The sequence below is a fragment of the Zootoca vivipara genome, chromosome 4 (assembly GCF_963506605.1).
Source record: "Zootoca vivipara chromosome 4, rZooViv1.1, whole genome shotgun sequence".
In the NCBI taxonomy this organism is placed as follows: domain Eukaryota; kingdom Metazoa; phylum Chordata; class Lepidosauria; order Squamata; family Lacertidae; genus Zootoca; species Zootoca vivipara.
This window is the reverse complement of record NC_083279.1, coordinates 102,217,749-102,233,224: the sequence shown is the minus strand read 5'-3', so window position 1 is coordinate 102,233,224 and position 15,476 is coordinate 102,217,749. Positions and strand designations below refer to the sequence as shown.

Genomic DNA, 15,476 nt, shown 5'->3' with positions numbered 1-15,476 from the left:
TCCCTCCCGCCCACAGCCTGGTGCTGACTGCAACAGACCGAGGAAACCCTCCCCTGGTGGGCTCTGCCACCCTCACGGTGCTGGTGATGGATGTGAATGACAACAGCCCCACCATCCCTGCCCCCTGGGAGGTGCGAGTGCCTGAGAGTGAGTAGATGGAAGCCCCCCTTGGTTGGCTGGTGGGGGAGGGGCGTTGTGGGGAAGCGGGGCGCTCTCTGCAGGGCTCCCCTCAAAAGCGGGCCCAGAGGGTGTCACCTGGGAAACTCTTGCAGAACCTGAAGACATGAGCACCTCTGAGCGTGTGCAGAGATTCTTTCTCTTAGTGCTGGCACAGAGCCCTCCATTGAGATGGGGGAGGAGAAGCCTTGCCCCCCTGGGCAACCCCAAACAGCTTCACATGGCCTTTGCCCCCGGCAGGCCCAGCTCTGACCCCCTCCCCACTCCACAGATGCCCTGCTGGGCACCGAGATCACCATGGTGACGGGCAACGACGTGGACTGCGGGCCACAGCTCTCCTACATGCTGGTGTTGGACAGTGGCACCGCTGGCACCTTCAGCATCCTGCGCTACGGGGGCCGCATCACTCTGCTGGGGCCGCTGGACTATGAGCAGCGCAGCCGATATGCACTGACCGTGCGCGCCTCAGACTCTCAGCACGAGACGGAGGCCAACGTCACGGTGCTGGTGGAAGACGTCAACGACAACCCTCCGGTCTTCTCCCAGGCCCTGTATCAGGTGTGCAGCCTTCGCCCTCGGGCTTCTCCCCTCAGGGGCCGCACGTCCTTTGCCAGGCAGGGCAGAACCTGTCAGAAGGCCATTCCCAAAGCGATCTGCCTAGGGGAGTTCTGCAGCGGTTCCACACAAATGCCGTGTGGAAAAATGCAGAAAAGAGGCTCAGAGCATAGGATTCAGAGGGCGGAGCAGCGACAGCACCTTCAGTTACAAACCTCGATGCAAATCGCTATGTTGCTGCTTTAGTTTAAACGTCACTTACGCCAAATATGGAAAAGTATCTGGGTGTGAGTTGCCCCCTTCAGCTCAACATGGCTCAGTCATGTGCCAGAGAGACCACGCCTCCCTCCCCGACACCCTCCTCATTGCCCTCATTCTGCTCTGCTCCCCCTTTGGCTCCTCGCACAGGCACCCAAGGGAACCCAGGAGGCCCTGGGTGGGGGGGGCAGCTCATGCCAACATGTGGGTTTTCCCCACAACCTTGGAGGGCAAATAAATGCCAAGGAATGACTGGTAACCCCCTGTGTCCTCCCAGGTTGTACTGCCAGAACACATCCGAGCCGGCAGCCCCATCCTGACCCTCAGCGCCACAGACCTGGACTCGGGCGCCAATGGGGAGGTCACCTACCAGCTGGCCAGGCCAAGCCGCTTGGTCTCCATCCACCGGACCAACGGTAGGAAGGCAGCAGTGGGAGGAGGCTGTATCCACAGAAAGGCCCCTGTGAGACGCCTTGGAGGGGCAGGGGCAGTTCTGAAGTGGGGGGGGGGACTTTGGCTGAGCTCTTCCTTCTCCTCCTTTCTCCTCTTCATCTCTCTCCTCTTCTTTGTCCTCTGTGATGTTCTTGCTCCTCTTTCTCTTCCTTCTTCTTCTCTTCCTTCTTCTCCTTTTCCACCTCCTCCTCTTCCTCCTCCTATTCTTCCTCACTGCCCTTTCTCTGCCCTCCTAGGGACCTTGTTCACCACGCAGCTCCTGGTGCTGGACCCGGGGTGCTCCACACTGGACATCCTAGTGGAGGCTCATGACCGGGGCACACCCAGCCTTTCGGCCTGGACCACGGTGCAGATCCAAGTGCTGGATGTGAACGACCACGGGCCTCAGTTCTTGAAGCCGCACTACAACGCCTGCGTGTCAGAGGACCTGCACCCGGGGACCACCCTGCTCACCCTGGAAGCCATAGATGCCGACGTGACGCGGGAGAATGCGGCCCTTGACTACACCATTGTCAGCGGGAACAGTGGCCACGCCTTCCAGTTGGAGGGCCGTTCCGGGGGCGCCAGCGCCCTGGTGCTGGTGGAGCCCCTTGACTTTGAGGCCGTGGCGGTCTACAACTTGACGGTGGCCGTGTCAGACCGGGGAGTGCCTCAGCACAGCGCCGTGGTGTCCGTACTTCTCACTGTGCTGGACGTCAATGACAACCCCCCGGTGTTTGGACGCTCTGCCTACCACGTGGCCGTGAGCGAGGGCACCGTGCCCGGGGCAGAGCTGCTGCGTGTGGGAGCCCAGGACCCTGACTCGGGGGCCCACGGCCAGGTCCGCTACACCATCAGCTCCGGGGACCCTGGCGGGCTCTTCCAGCTGCACCCATCCACAGGGGCACTGCGCCTGGCGAAGGCGCTGGACTGCGAAGCCCAGGCCCTGCACAGCCTGGTGGTGCGGGCCTCGGATGGAGCAGGCGGCCACTTTGCCCTAGCGTCCGTCACTGTGGAGGTGAAGGACGTCAATGACAACCTCCCCTACTTCCCCCTGGAGGTGCTGAGCTGCAGCCTGCGGGAGAACCTGCCGCCAGGGAGCCTGGTCACCACTGTGCGGGCCGTGGACCTGGACGTGGGAGCCTTTGGGGAGCTGCACTACGCCCTGCTGCCGACCGAGGGGAGGGAGGCCTTCGCCATCAACAGCAGCTCCGGGGAACTGCACGCGCTCCAGCCCTTTGACTTTGAGCGCACGAAGGCCATCCAGCTGCGGGTGCAGGCCACGGATGTTGGCAACACGTCGGCCACGGCCACTGTACGTATTCTGGTGACTGGGGAGGATGAGTATGACCCCGTGTTCCTCAGCCCAGCCTACAGCTTCGAGGTCCCCGAGGGTGCCCAGCGGGGGCAGAGCATTGGGGCCGTGGTGGCCACAGATGAGGACGAAGGCCCCGACGGCGTGGTGCTCTACACGCTGCTCAAGCAGTCTCCCTTCTTCGGGATCAACCAAACCAGTGGCACCATCTACCTGCGTGTGGACAGCCAGGCGCCCTCGGGGGGGCCTCCCAAGCAAGAGCCCCGGGAAATGGTGCTGGAGGTGCAGGCCCACAGCCCCTTGCCCGCCTCGCGCTCGGCCTCCACCCAGGTCACCGTGGACGTGACGCACACCTCCTTCGGCCTGGTGCCTGACCTCAACCTGCTGCTGGTGGTGGCCGTGGCCGCCTCCCTCGGCGTGGTGGTTGTGCTGGCCACTGTGGCCATTGTGCTGGCCCTGGTCCGCTCACGGCAGAGCCGTGGCCCCAAGGAGGTGGATCTGGCCCATGTGCAGAGCGGCTCCATGCAGAAGCTGGGCCACAGCGAGCCAGCCCTGCCCGGCGGTGACTGCCTCTACCACGAGGCTCTGCCTGGCTATGGCACGGAACCGGCCGGTCCCTACACCCGGGGTGGGTCTCTGGACCCTTCCCACTCCAGCGGGCGAGGCTCAGCCGAGGCAGCCGAGGATGATGAAATCCGCATGATCAATGAGTGCCCCCGCATGTCCAGCGTCACCTCCTCCCTGCAGGAGCACCTGGCGGCTCGCGGACCTGACTCCGGCATCCAGACGGACGCAGACCGTCTCTCTGACGTCTCCTGCGAGCCTGCCACCCTGGATGCGGCTCACTGGTTCAAGAACCGGAAGGGGCCCGGTGGCCTGCTGCTTCCCGGCCAGCCCCCCCAGCTCTACCGGGAGGACGGGGGCAGCAGCGGTCCCTACCTGGGGGCCGGCTGTGGGCTCAGCGTCTCCTCCGCCCCCAAAGACTACTCTTTTCCGGAGGACGGGAAGCCATGTGTGGATGGGTCCTTGACAGCCATTGTGGCCAGTGATGAGGAGCTTCGCGGCAGCTACAACTGGGACTACCTCCTCAACTGGTGCCCCCAGTTTCAGCCACTGGCCAGCGTCTTCACAGAAATTGCCCGCCTGAAGGACGAGAGCTCCCTGCGTAAGCCCTTCCCCACCAAGCCCAAGCCCCGCATCGACCCACCTCCACTCATCACCTCCGTGGCGCACCCGGGCGCCAAGTCAGTGCCCCCCAAGCCGGCCGTGGGGCGAGCCTTCCCCCACCTGGCCACAGCCTCCTCCTCCTCTCTGCGACGCTCCCCCATCAGCCATGAGGGCTCCCTCTCCTCGGCCGCCATGTCACCCAGCTTCTCTCCCTCTCTCTCCCCACTGGCAGCGCGATCCCCCATGGTCTCACCCTTCGGGGTCTCCCAGGGGCCCTCGACGTCCGCCATCAGCACCGAGCATTCCCTGGAGGCCTCTGAGGAGGCCGAGCTCCGCATTTAGCTTGGGACTCTGGAAAGGGTGTTGACTGAGCACAAGCCCCCTCCCCGCACTCCTGGAGCCGAGACTGGGACTTTGCTAGGCTGGCTCCTGCGTCTGGGGAGCTCTGCCTGCAGGAGAGTCGTGGGTTGCAGAAACTGCCCTGGCATCACCGTCCTCACCTCTTCCTCGATGCAAAGGGATGCTGTGAGGGGCAGAATGCGTCCCTCTCCAGGCAACTGGCTGGCAAAAGTGGTGGCAGGACATGGGCTGCGCTCCCAGGGGGGCATTCCATGTGACAGATCTCATTGCCATCCTTCCACTGCCCCCGACCCATGTACAGACGCTACTCACAGGAAGACACACACCACCTTCTCAGTATTGTTCCACCCCCACCCACCCCCATGTGGCACTGCTCCCCCATGCACACGGAGCTGGCTGGGCTGGGTCTGCTGAAGGGGCGTCTGGCTGAAGCCGCTGTTGCCTCTCAGGGCTGTCACTGCCCCCTCCAGACCCGTGAGATGCTGCTGCTGTTCCAAGCTGCTCCTGTAGAGTCAGCAATTGCAATGGGACTCAAAGGCACCCCAAAGCAGCAAAGGGGGCAGCCAGCATGGAGGGGCCTCTTTGCTTGACCAAAGCATCTCTCTCTCTCTGCCAAGGTAGGTGCAACTTCTGCCCTTCACAGTCCCGCACCGTGCCACCAGCTCCCCTTCCATGCCAGGGGCCCCTGTGCCTTCCTCCCACTGCTTGCTTTGCACAGGCATATGCATGCCTTGGGGGGCTGGTTTCCCCCCCCCAACACACACACACAAGCAAATCTTAACCTAGGAAGAGGGCACCTTCACTTTGCTCGCTCACACTGGGTGCTGCCCAGGAAGGGCAGCACTCTGACAGCTTGGCACTGGGTGTGAGGGCCATGGGGTCTTGGGGTGATACAGCACCAATAACCTTCTTGTCCGCATTGCTCTTTGTCTGAGACTGAAGCAGGGGACCCCAGACTCCCCACAACTCTCCTTCAAAGCAATACCTCCCCCCCCCCAGCACAGACTGGCCACTTGCAATAACCAAGTGCCCCTCCCTTGGCTTCTTTTTTTCAGTGAGGGGAGTGAATGGTACTACAGTAGCAATAATTAAACAACCCTGACTGTCCACCCCCATCCTGCCCTACAGGCACATACATGAGAATAAGGGCAAGCAGAGGGAGCGGCCTCTCCTGAACCCCTCCAGCTCTGGCTGGTAGCAGCTGTCTAGACAGGGGACCTTCCCAGGCCTAAACTGGAGAGGCTGCCAAGTTTTGTACCCAGGATCTTCTGCATGCCAAGCAGCTGCTCCACCCTTCCCTGCCAGTGCTGGCAAGAGGCCATGTTCCCGCACAAAGTAAAATGCCCTGCAGATGGAAAGCTAGCATGTCAGGAAGGGAAGGACCTTGAGGGGCCACAGGGGCTTGAAAGCTGCAAATGGGAAGAGTTGATGGGTGCATTGGGCAGGATGCTGAAGAAGCATAGGAAGCATGGCAGAGAGACCCCATCAGGGCAGGGGCGGGAAGGGGACGGAAGCTGCAACAAGTTTGCTCCTTGCCCAGAGGCTTCCCAGAAGGCTCCTGCACAGGAGGGTGGGGGTGGCAGCCAAGGGCACTTCCTCTCCAGGCCGGGAAAAGCTCTACCAGCAGAACTGCTGCCTGCATGCTCAAGACCACTGGCCCAGGACTTTCTGAGGTTACAAGCACAGGAGACCCCTGCTGAGCGGGCGAGGGATGGTGGCCCTCTGTCCCCCCACCGAGACATGTCCTGAAGCCTCCCTCTCTGGCATCCTCGTCCGCCCCCGGCCTTTCTCTTTCCTGACTGCAGCCCAGCCTGGCAGGCTCTGTTTATTTATTGTAATCTGTTTCCTATTTCCAGCATTTTGTATCTTTTTGTATTGCTGAGCACCCGCAGCATGAGAAGTCCCGGGTGCCCCGCCCACCCCCTCCCTTGCCCTCCTTTTGAGCAGGGACCAGATCCAAGTGCCAACTTTTTGAAGTAATGCCTTAATAAACCACACCGTGTTTGTAAGGACTCGTCTTCTTGGGGGGGGGTCGCTGAGGGGATAAGACGGGGCCCGTACCCCCCAAGGCAACCTTGGGGCGGGCCCCTTCGGGGTGGCATCTTAATGGGCCAGAAAAGAAGAGCTTTCGGGTCCAGGATCCGGCATCCTGTTCTGTCCTCGCAGTGGCCGACCAGACGCCCCCAAAAGAAGCCGGCAAGCAGGATCCGAGCCAAGAGCCTTCGCCCCTCCTGTGCTTCCAGCCACGGGCAGGCAAAAGCAGGGCTGCCTCTAGCTGCAGAGTCGAAGCATAGTCGTGGCGGCTCTAGCCCCCGATTGCCCCCGACGGGGCTCTCGCCCCTCCATCGCCTGAGCAGCCTCTCTTCCTCCTGGATGGCTGTTCCCTCCAACGCCCCTCCCCCCCCCAAGTGCAGTTTGCTCGGGTTACCCCACTCCGACGCCCAGACCTGCGGCGGCAAGGAAAAGCCCCGGCCGGCGCAGTGGGCGAAGGCAGAACCAAAGCTGGGGGTCGGGGCTGCTTCCGGAGGCCCTGACTGGACGGCGGACGGGGGCTTTCGCGACCCGCGCGACCCTCGACCGCTGCAGCCAGCGGTCCTGCCTGGTCCAAGCTCCCGCCCCGTCGCGCGCTCAGCTTTCGGGGGCGCCGAGCTTCATCCGCTTAGCCTAAGCCCCGAAGCAGATGCGCCTAATCAGGCCGGCTCAGCTCCCCGCGGCGGCCAATTGGCAGGATTAGCCAGAGCGGCCCGAAGACACACACACACACACACCCCGGCCGGCAGACGTGAACTCCGGGTGAACTTGGACGCTTGAGCTGCGAGTCTTGCCTGACAGGGGTGGACTAGATGACCCTGGGGAATCCCTTCCAACTCTATGATTCTACAGCTGCACGAACCAGCCAGGCAGCCCCGCTGTCTTCACGCCCCTCTGGAGCCCCCGAACCCAGCCGAGCGCGCCGCCTCTCGCAACCCTCCAGGAGGTGAGGGGGAAACCCCGCGGAGCAGACGCGCCCACTGGGAAGGGGCTTGGGGGTGGAGGCTCCCCTGCAGCGTTTGCCCCGGGCACGAGCCTTTGTCGCAGTTCGTGGGCGAGCAGCTGGAGGGCACCGGAGAGAGCAGAGGAACCGTGTTGCTCCGACTAAACATTCAGAAAAACTTTCTGACAGTAAGAGCTGTTCAGCAGTGGAAGAGATTCCCACGAGAGGAAGGTGGAAGTTCTTAAACAGGTTGGATGGCCATCTGAGGTCCAGAGCCAAGGGCCTTCTGGCGGTTCCCCCCTGCAAGAAGTGAGGTTACAGGGAAGCAGAAAGAGGGCCTTCTCGGTAGTGGCACCCGCCCTGTGGAACACCCTCCCGTGAGATGTCAAGGAGCTACCGGTAACAACTATGTGACTTTAGAAGACAGCTGAAGGAAGCCCTGTTTAGGGAAGTTTTTAATGTTTGATTCTATTTTTAATATTCTGCTGGGAGCTGCCCAGATGGGCGGGGTATCAATAAATTATTATTATTAGTAGTAGTAGTAGTCATGGATGCTTTAGCTGAGATTCCTGCAGGGGGTTGGACTAGATGACCCTTAGGGTCCCTTCCAATGCTAAGATTCTATTATTCTAACCAGGAAGGACATGAAAAGGGAAGAGCAGTGATGACTTCCTGGCAGGAGAAGTCTCAGGTCAGGTTGGAGGCACGCACCTTGTCAGTGAAAGGTATAGAAGCCAGGGGAGGGGACGGGCCCCACTGTTGCTGCAAGTGCTCCATGGGGCCCAGACCTGTGGGCCACTGCCTAGAGCCTGGAAGTGTGTAAGCATGTTTATCCAGAGCACGGTGGAAGCTGCTGTTGATCTCTCTTGCCAAAAAAAGATATATAATAATAATAATTTATTATTTAACCCCCGCCCATCTGGCTGGGTTTCCCCAGCCACTCTGGGCGGCTTCCAACAGAAAAACAAAACAAAACAAAGAAAACAATCGATTAAACATTAAAAGCCTCCCTAAACAGGGCTGCCTTCAGATGTCTTCTAAAAATCTGGTAGCTGTTTTTGTCTCTGACATCTGATGGGAGGGCGTTCCACAGGGCGGGCACCACTACCGAGAAGGTCCTCTGCCTGGTTCCCTGCAACTTGGCGTCTCGCAAAGAGGGAACCGCCAGAAGGCCCTCAGTGTCCGGGCAGAATGATGGAGGTGGAGACGCTCCTTCAGGTATACTGGACCGAGGCCGTTTAGGGCTTTAAAGGTCAGCACCAACACTTTGAATTGTGCTCGGATGTAGATCTTTCAAGACCGGTGTTATGTGGTCTCAGCGGCCGCTCCCAGTCACCAGTCTAGCTGCCGCATTCTGGATTAGTTGTAGTTTCCGGATCACCTTCAAAGGCAGCCCCACATAGAGCGCATTGCAGTAGTCCAAGCGGGAGATAACTAGAGCATGTACCACTCTGGCAATACAGTCTGCAGGCAGGTAGGGTCTCAGCCTGCGTACCAGATGGAGCTGATAAACAGCTGTCCTGGACACAGAATTGACCTGTGCCTTCATGGACAGCTGTGAGTCCAAAATGACTCCCAGGCTGCGCACCTGGTCCTTCAGGGGCACAGTTACCCCATTCAGGACCAGGGAGTCCTCCACACCTGCCCGCCTCCTGCCCCCCACAAACAGTCCTTCTGTCTTGTCAGGATTCAACCTCAATCTGTTAGCCGCCATCCATCCTCCAACCACCTTCAGACACTCACACAGGACCTTCACCACCTTCACTGGTTCTGATTTGAAAGAGAGGTAGAGCTGGGTATCATCCGCATACTGATGAGCCCAAACCCCCTGAAGATCTCTCCCAGTGGCTGCATGTAGATGTTAAAAAGCATGGGGGAGAGTACAGAACCCTGAGGCACCCCACAAGTGAGAGCCCAGGGGTCCGAACACTCATCCCCCACCACCACTTTCTGAACACGGCCCAGGAGGAAGGAGCGGAACCACTGTATGACAGTGCCCCCAGCTCCCAAGCCCTCTAGACGGTCCAGAAGGATGTTATGGTCGATGGTGTCAAAAGCCGCTGAGAGATCCAGCAGAACTAGGAAACAGCTCTCACCTTCGTCCCTAGCCTGCCAGAGATCATCGACCAGTGCGACCAAGGCAGTTTCAGTCCCATGATGAGGCCTGAATCCCGACTGGAAGGGATCCAAATGGTCCGCTTCTTCCAGGCGTGCCTGGAGTTGTTCAGCAACCACTCGCTCAATCACCTTGCCCAAGAATGGAAGATTTGAGACTGGGCGATAGTTGGCCATATTGGCTGCATCTAAAGATGGTTTTTTAAGAAGCGGTTTAATAACCGCCTCTTTCAGCGTGTCTGGGAAGGCTCCCTCACGGAGAGAAGCATTCACCAACCCACAAAGCCCATCGCCCAGCCCTTCTCGGCTAGCTTTTATAAGCCAGGATGGGCAAGGATCAAGGAGACAGGTGGCTGGTTTCACTCGTCCAAGCAGCCTGTTCACATCCTCAGAGGTAATAGATTGAAATAGATCCCACGCAACATGACTAGACAGATCTCTAGCACTCCCCCGCCCCAGCCCTGCGCCCACGGTGGAGTCTACCTCTTCCCAAATCTGAGCGACTTCATTTGCAAAAAACTTTGCAAAATCATTGCCGGAGATCATGTGGCCCGTGCTGGACCCCGATGGAGCAGGTGGTTATGCTAAATTGCGAACCACCTGAAAGAGTCTCCTGCTGCTGTTTTATGCAGATGCAATAGAGGCGGTGGAGAAAGTCTTCTTCACTGTCGCTACCACCACTTGGTAGGCTCAACATTGAGCTCTAACCCATGTCCGGTCAGCTTCAGAATGAGTTATACGCCACCGGCGCTCTAGCCGTCTCAGCGATTGTTTCATTGCCCTCAGATCTGTGGAAAACCACGGGGCTGTCCAGGCTCCATGCAATCGGAGAGGGTGCTTCGGAGCCAAACAGTCATTAGCCCTGGTTAACTCCACATTCCAGCGGGCTACCAGGGAATCGGCTGAGAGGCCATCAACATGGGATAAAGCATCCCCTACCACTCTCTGGAAACCATTTGGATCCATTAAGTGGCGGGGGCAGACCATCCGAATTGGTCCCACCTCCCAGCAGAGGGGAAGGGTCACAGAGAAGTCCAGTTGCACCGGGTAGTGATCTGACCACGGCACTTCTTTAGTTTCACTTTTACTTAGTGTCATATCACCAACATCCATAGAGGTAAACACCAGGTCCAAGGCATGTCCGCGGCTATGAGTTGGGCCAGACTTATTCAGGGACAGCCCCATGGAGGCTCATCTTTAACTATGAAGGGCCATGACACCAGGCATCACTTGGGTGGCCCTGGCCCTCCGTTTCCTTTGCCTTATCAAATTACAACTTGGGGAGATCTTTTACTTCCAGCCGCCCAGCACAGCAGCCGGCTCCACCTGGGAAGCTCTCCATAAAATCCATCCAAAGTCTGCACCATTATGCCCTTAAATTAAGAATGGGTCTGTATCTGACTAAATTCTGCTCAAGGTACATTTGTTGGTAGACCTAAGCTAGTGAGGCCTTCTAAGAGCAAAGGTTCTGCTCTGAGTCTGTCGTGGGTCTCAGACCTTGGGCGGCCACCACTGTGATCTCCAGCAGCAGCCGCCCCTGAGCAGTTCCTCTTTGTGACATGTTTAAGCATCAAGGGCAAGTAGAGCACTTTCTACCATAGTTGTTCCCTGGTTCTGGATCTCTCTTCTGCCTGATATTTGCTAAAACCCAAGTCTGGCCACTGGCTGAAGACATCTGGGCAAATACCTTTCTGATCCCTGTGGTGTCGGGATGCCTTCTCTTCCTTCCTGTTGTTCTTGCTCTCACTTATGTAGGGAAAAAACCAGTCAAACAAGAACATAAGGAGAGCCTGCTGGGTCAGGCTATGAACTGATTTCAAGTCAACTGGCCTAGTTTGTGATGGTTCTTTTTTGTTGTGTAAGTTGGAAGCCAACAGCTGGGGGTAGGGCAAGTCTTTCCTTTGTCTTTCCTTCCCCAGGATCCACCTTCTCTGTGGGAAAGGATGTCATCAAGCCATGGGTGTAGACAGGGGGGGGCAGGAGGGGGCAGCTGCCCCCCCCCTAGAAGCAAAAAATTATTGTATTTTACAGACCATAACCAATACTTTGCCCCTCCAAAAACTGAAGTGGAAAGGGCTTTGCTTTAGCAAGAGCAGCTCTCCACTTGCTGGGGGCGGGAACACAGCTGTAACAAAAACACATCAAATAAATAAAGCAAAGTAGCTACCAGTACTTAAGCAGTTAAGACAATGGAGCAGAATATCCCTTCAGGCAAGGTCCACCCTATTCACCCTATTGTTATTCAGTGGGAGTTGTTAATGGGCATTCAGGGATCGCATTAACAGTTCTATTGGCGATTTAATGAGGGTGCAGAGGATTCAATTTGACTAAGGTGGCCCTGCAAGGCTAAAAGGAAGTGAATAAGAAGGGGGGGGGGCTGTAGCTTTGATAGACACAGTGATGTTTATAAAAAGCAGTGGTGTTCCAGTCTGCCCCTCCTCCTGCATCTGTATACTGTAAATCAGGGGTGGCCACCTCCCAAGAGACTCTGATCTACTCACAGAGTTAAAAACTGGGAGTGATCTACCCCCTTTTGGGGGGTTCAGGTCAAAGCTGTTGAGTTTTTTTAAGGAAGGGAAGCCCTGTTTTGGGGGGTTTAGGTCAAACTTGTTGAGCTTCTTTTAGGAGGGAGGGAGGCCCATTTTTGTTTAGGGCTTCAGGTCATAGTTCAGCTTTTTTTAGGGAGGAGGAAAAATTTGGGTGAGCTTTTTTTAGGGGTGCCAGTGATCTAGCAGTGATCTACCACAGACATCCAGTGATCTACTGGTAGATCACAATCTACCTGTTGGATGTGCCTGCTGTAAATCAAGCAGAGAGAAAGCTGCTTACAAGGCTCCTGTACAGGTGTACCGGTATCTTCCTCTTGCTGCAGAGTTCTAGCATCACAGCGTCACCCAGAGGCACCCACAAATGTGAGTTATCCCTCTCTCTATTTCTTCCTTCCTTTCCTCCCTCTTCCATCCTCAATAAAATACGGGGGGGGCAGATAAGCCCCACATAGAAAGCCCATCAACATGGGGGGGGAGGACTCTTTAAAATACAGTATTTACCAGTAATTTCTTTTGGGGGGGGGAGGCACCTAGGCCTCTAGGAGTTGGCTGCTATGCCTAGGACAATTCAAGAAAGCAGAATCATGCATATGCTATGGTAATTGTTAGGGAATTTTACGGGGGGGGGGCAACCAAACGAGGATTAGTTTGGACCCCGAAGTGGACCCCAAGATGACCCCGCCAGGCTAGGCCACATCCCCACAGGCACACCACAAGTAAACCCACAACCCATGGGAATGAGCCCTGTCAAAATAAAGGCTTCTCTCCATTCCCGCTTCTCCCTCTCCCCTGTATAACCCTCTCTATATGATAGTAACACTGTCACAAACCCATGAATGAAACCAAGTTATGAGTGTAGCGAAAATTATGAATGAAACCCCCTTCTCCTGTCCGCTGCGTCTTAGCCAATCAGATGATTGCAATCTCTCTGCAGAGCCTAGCTCAGCTAGCTCTGCACGCTTGAGTAAGCCTCTGACAAGGCGATGACAGGAGAACAATCACTGACAGTTCTTCGAACCTTCGGAAGCTGGTAATCCAATTAGAACTTGCTACAATGTATCCAAGCTACCCAGGCAATGAACGAGACAGCAAGTCCAGATAGGGGAACTCAAGAATCTTTATTAAATCATATAAAATCACTGCAAACATGGATTCCTTCGGAACCAACGATATTTTGATACAGACACCAAGGCCTTTCCAAGACCCCAGGCTCCGACATAATCCCCAAAGCGCGGAGTCACGTACACAGGAAAATGTCCCCTCCACCTTGTACACAAACCCATCAGGTATAATCCCTGAATATCCTCCCCTCTAGGGTTCCTTTGTTACCTCCTGTCTGTGCATATCTGGAACATCCACCAATACTCATCTTCCTGGAGATTTCAATGCCTGGGCCATCGAGTAACCCATCATGGGGTCGTCTGTCAACCCCTTGGCCATAAAACTTGTTTACCCATATGGAAATGTGTTCTGTACCTTCCCCTTTCGTGACGTGTCCATGATGTATCAATGATGTATGTATGACACTTTCTGCAGTGTTCTATGGGAAATGTTGAGAACTTTTAAAAGTTGTTGTAACCTTTTGTTCGGGGTTCATTCTCTGCATTGAACCTGCTGCGCAGCAATAAACCTTGGTGTTTTTGCTTCTACCTCTGGCTGGCCTCCTTCCTTTGCTGTCCGCAATCACCGCAGGCCCTCGCCTGACGTGCTGGGTGTCCGGCTGCTTTGCACCCAGATTTTGCCCTAACATTTGGCGCCCGAACAGGGACCTGCGGTTCTCCCGAGTTGCTGACCGGGGGCCCTGAGGTCTTCAAGCCGGCATCAGGCACCTTTTGCCTGTGGGGATCTTCCGGACCTCCGGCCACCAACCGGGCGGTAATCTACAGGTCCCCGAAGGACCCAGCCAGGGAGCAAAACCAGGGACCGGCCGGACAACCTCATCGATCCCGGGATCTTCTCAGGAGGAGGTGTGTGAGTATAAGGTTAAATCCAGTGCACTGGTGGGAAGCGGGTGGTATCTCCTGGCAACTGAATTCTCTGCCCTCTTACCTATCTTACCTTCTGCCTTTCTCTTCGGACCGAGTGCCGCGCTCGACTCGAACGGGAGTCCTGAGCTCTATCCCTGTTTCCTCGAACCCCCCCTCAGCTGGTCAGCCGCCCCGCTGGAGCGCGATCTCCAGTGAAAGCAAGGGACCAGGTGAGAGTGGGGGACTCTGACCAGCCGCACCGTTGGGGCACGATCTCCAGCGAAAGCAAGGGGCCAGAGCTCTTTTTCCACCCTCCAACCACCTGGTTGGAGCCTTCCTGCACTGTCTCTACCCCAGCCGCACCAGTCGAGTCACGTAACACGCGTGTCGTGCGTGAACTCGCTTCTGAAAGCAAGGGGGGTATTCCGGATCGCAAAACTCTATTCGGAGAGCACCCGATCTGGCACCGCATCTCGCGGGCGTTCAGTAGGACTCTCCTCTTTCTTCAGATTGTAGAGATAGGTAGGAGGTTGCCAGGAGGGAAGAGCCTAGCGGAAGCCTAGGGGGACACGGCAGAGTGGGAAGGAAAACCCGCAGGAGTTTTAGGAAAAGTATAACTTGATAGGATAGATTGTTTCCTGTTAAAAATCTAGACGTTAGAGTGACCCAGCCCTTACCCTTTATCCGTCCTCCTTTCTTTCACCAGAAAACCCTTTAAAATGGGCACTTGTGCTTCGAAGCCAGAGCGGACTCCCTCTGGGAAGAAGGCTTCGAGGACGCCTTCTCTATCCCAGCGGGACCCCGACTCTCCCCTTGAATTCGTGCTAGCCCGCTGGAGTCAACTTCCAGGACATGCAACCCTTTCAAAGCGGAAATTGGAAGACCTCTGTCAGGCTTCCTGGCCAAAGTTAACTACGACTACAAGACCTGAACTCCGTTGGCCACCGGAGGGATCCTTTAACGTGGATCGAATTAAGATTTTAAAGAAGCACTTAAGGGAAGAAAAGCCCCGGCAGCTGCAATATTTAAGTCTCTTTGAAGCCGCCGAGAGAGCGGTCCCGGATTGCTCAGGACGAGGAAATCCGAGACACCTAGCGGTCTTGAAATCCAAAGCCCGCCGACCTAGGTCCCAAAGGAATCTGCCGCCACCCCCTCCTTATGAGGACCCAGCAGATGACAGCGACTCCTTCGATCAGTCCCTTTTGCCCTTTTACTACCCAACGGCCACCTCTGAAGATACTAGCAGTGAGGGTGAAATTGATGATGGAATGAGTGGCAGCGAAGGGCAAGGAAGAACAGCCAGGGCTTCGACCTTGGCGCAAAGGGAAAAGACTAAGAAAGAGTTAAAGGCAAAGTCCAAGCTAACGTCAGTAAATGATGGGGCCGGTCCTAGCAGCCAAGGGGACGCACAGATGCCCCTACGAGGGTTACCCATCCCTCCTTCCGCCCCTGACGGTCCACCTAGGATGGTGTACGCTCACCGACCATTCGCCACCACTGATCTTGTTACCTGGTCTAATTTGATGCCTTCCCTGAGAGATGACCCCGATAAATGCCACCGGCAAGTCAGCGCCATCTTCTCTTCATATAACCCTACCTGGGCAGAT

The 15,476-nt window shown here is 56.7% G+C and overlaps 1 protein-coding gene across 2 annotated transcripts in view; it reads left to right on the top strand.

The window, feature by feature from the left end:
* DCHS1 (dachsous cadherin-related 1) overlaps positions 1 to 6,273 on the top strand; it is a 32,019-nt gene extending 25,746 nt beyond the window's left edge. For both annotated transcript variants that reach the window (XM_035114976.2, XM_035114975.2), the window contains exons 18-21: positions 17 to 147; positions 449 to 735; positions 1,268 to 1,406; positions 1,680 to 6,273. In XM_035114976.2, the coding sequence (XP_034970867.2) occupies positions 17 to 147; positions 449 to 735; positions 1,268 to 1,406; positions 1,680 to 4,246 (3,124 nt within the window). In that variant the 3' untranslated portion in view covers positions 4,247 to 6,273. The remainder of the gene's footprint in view (positions 1 to 16; positions 148 to 448; positions 736 to 1,267; positions 1,407 to 1,679) is intronic.
* Positions 6,274 to 15,476: the final 9,203 nt, after the last annotated feature.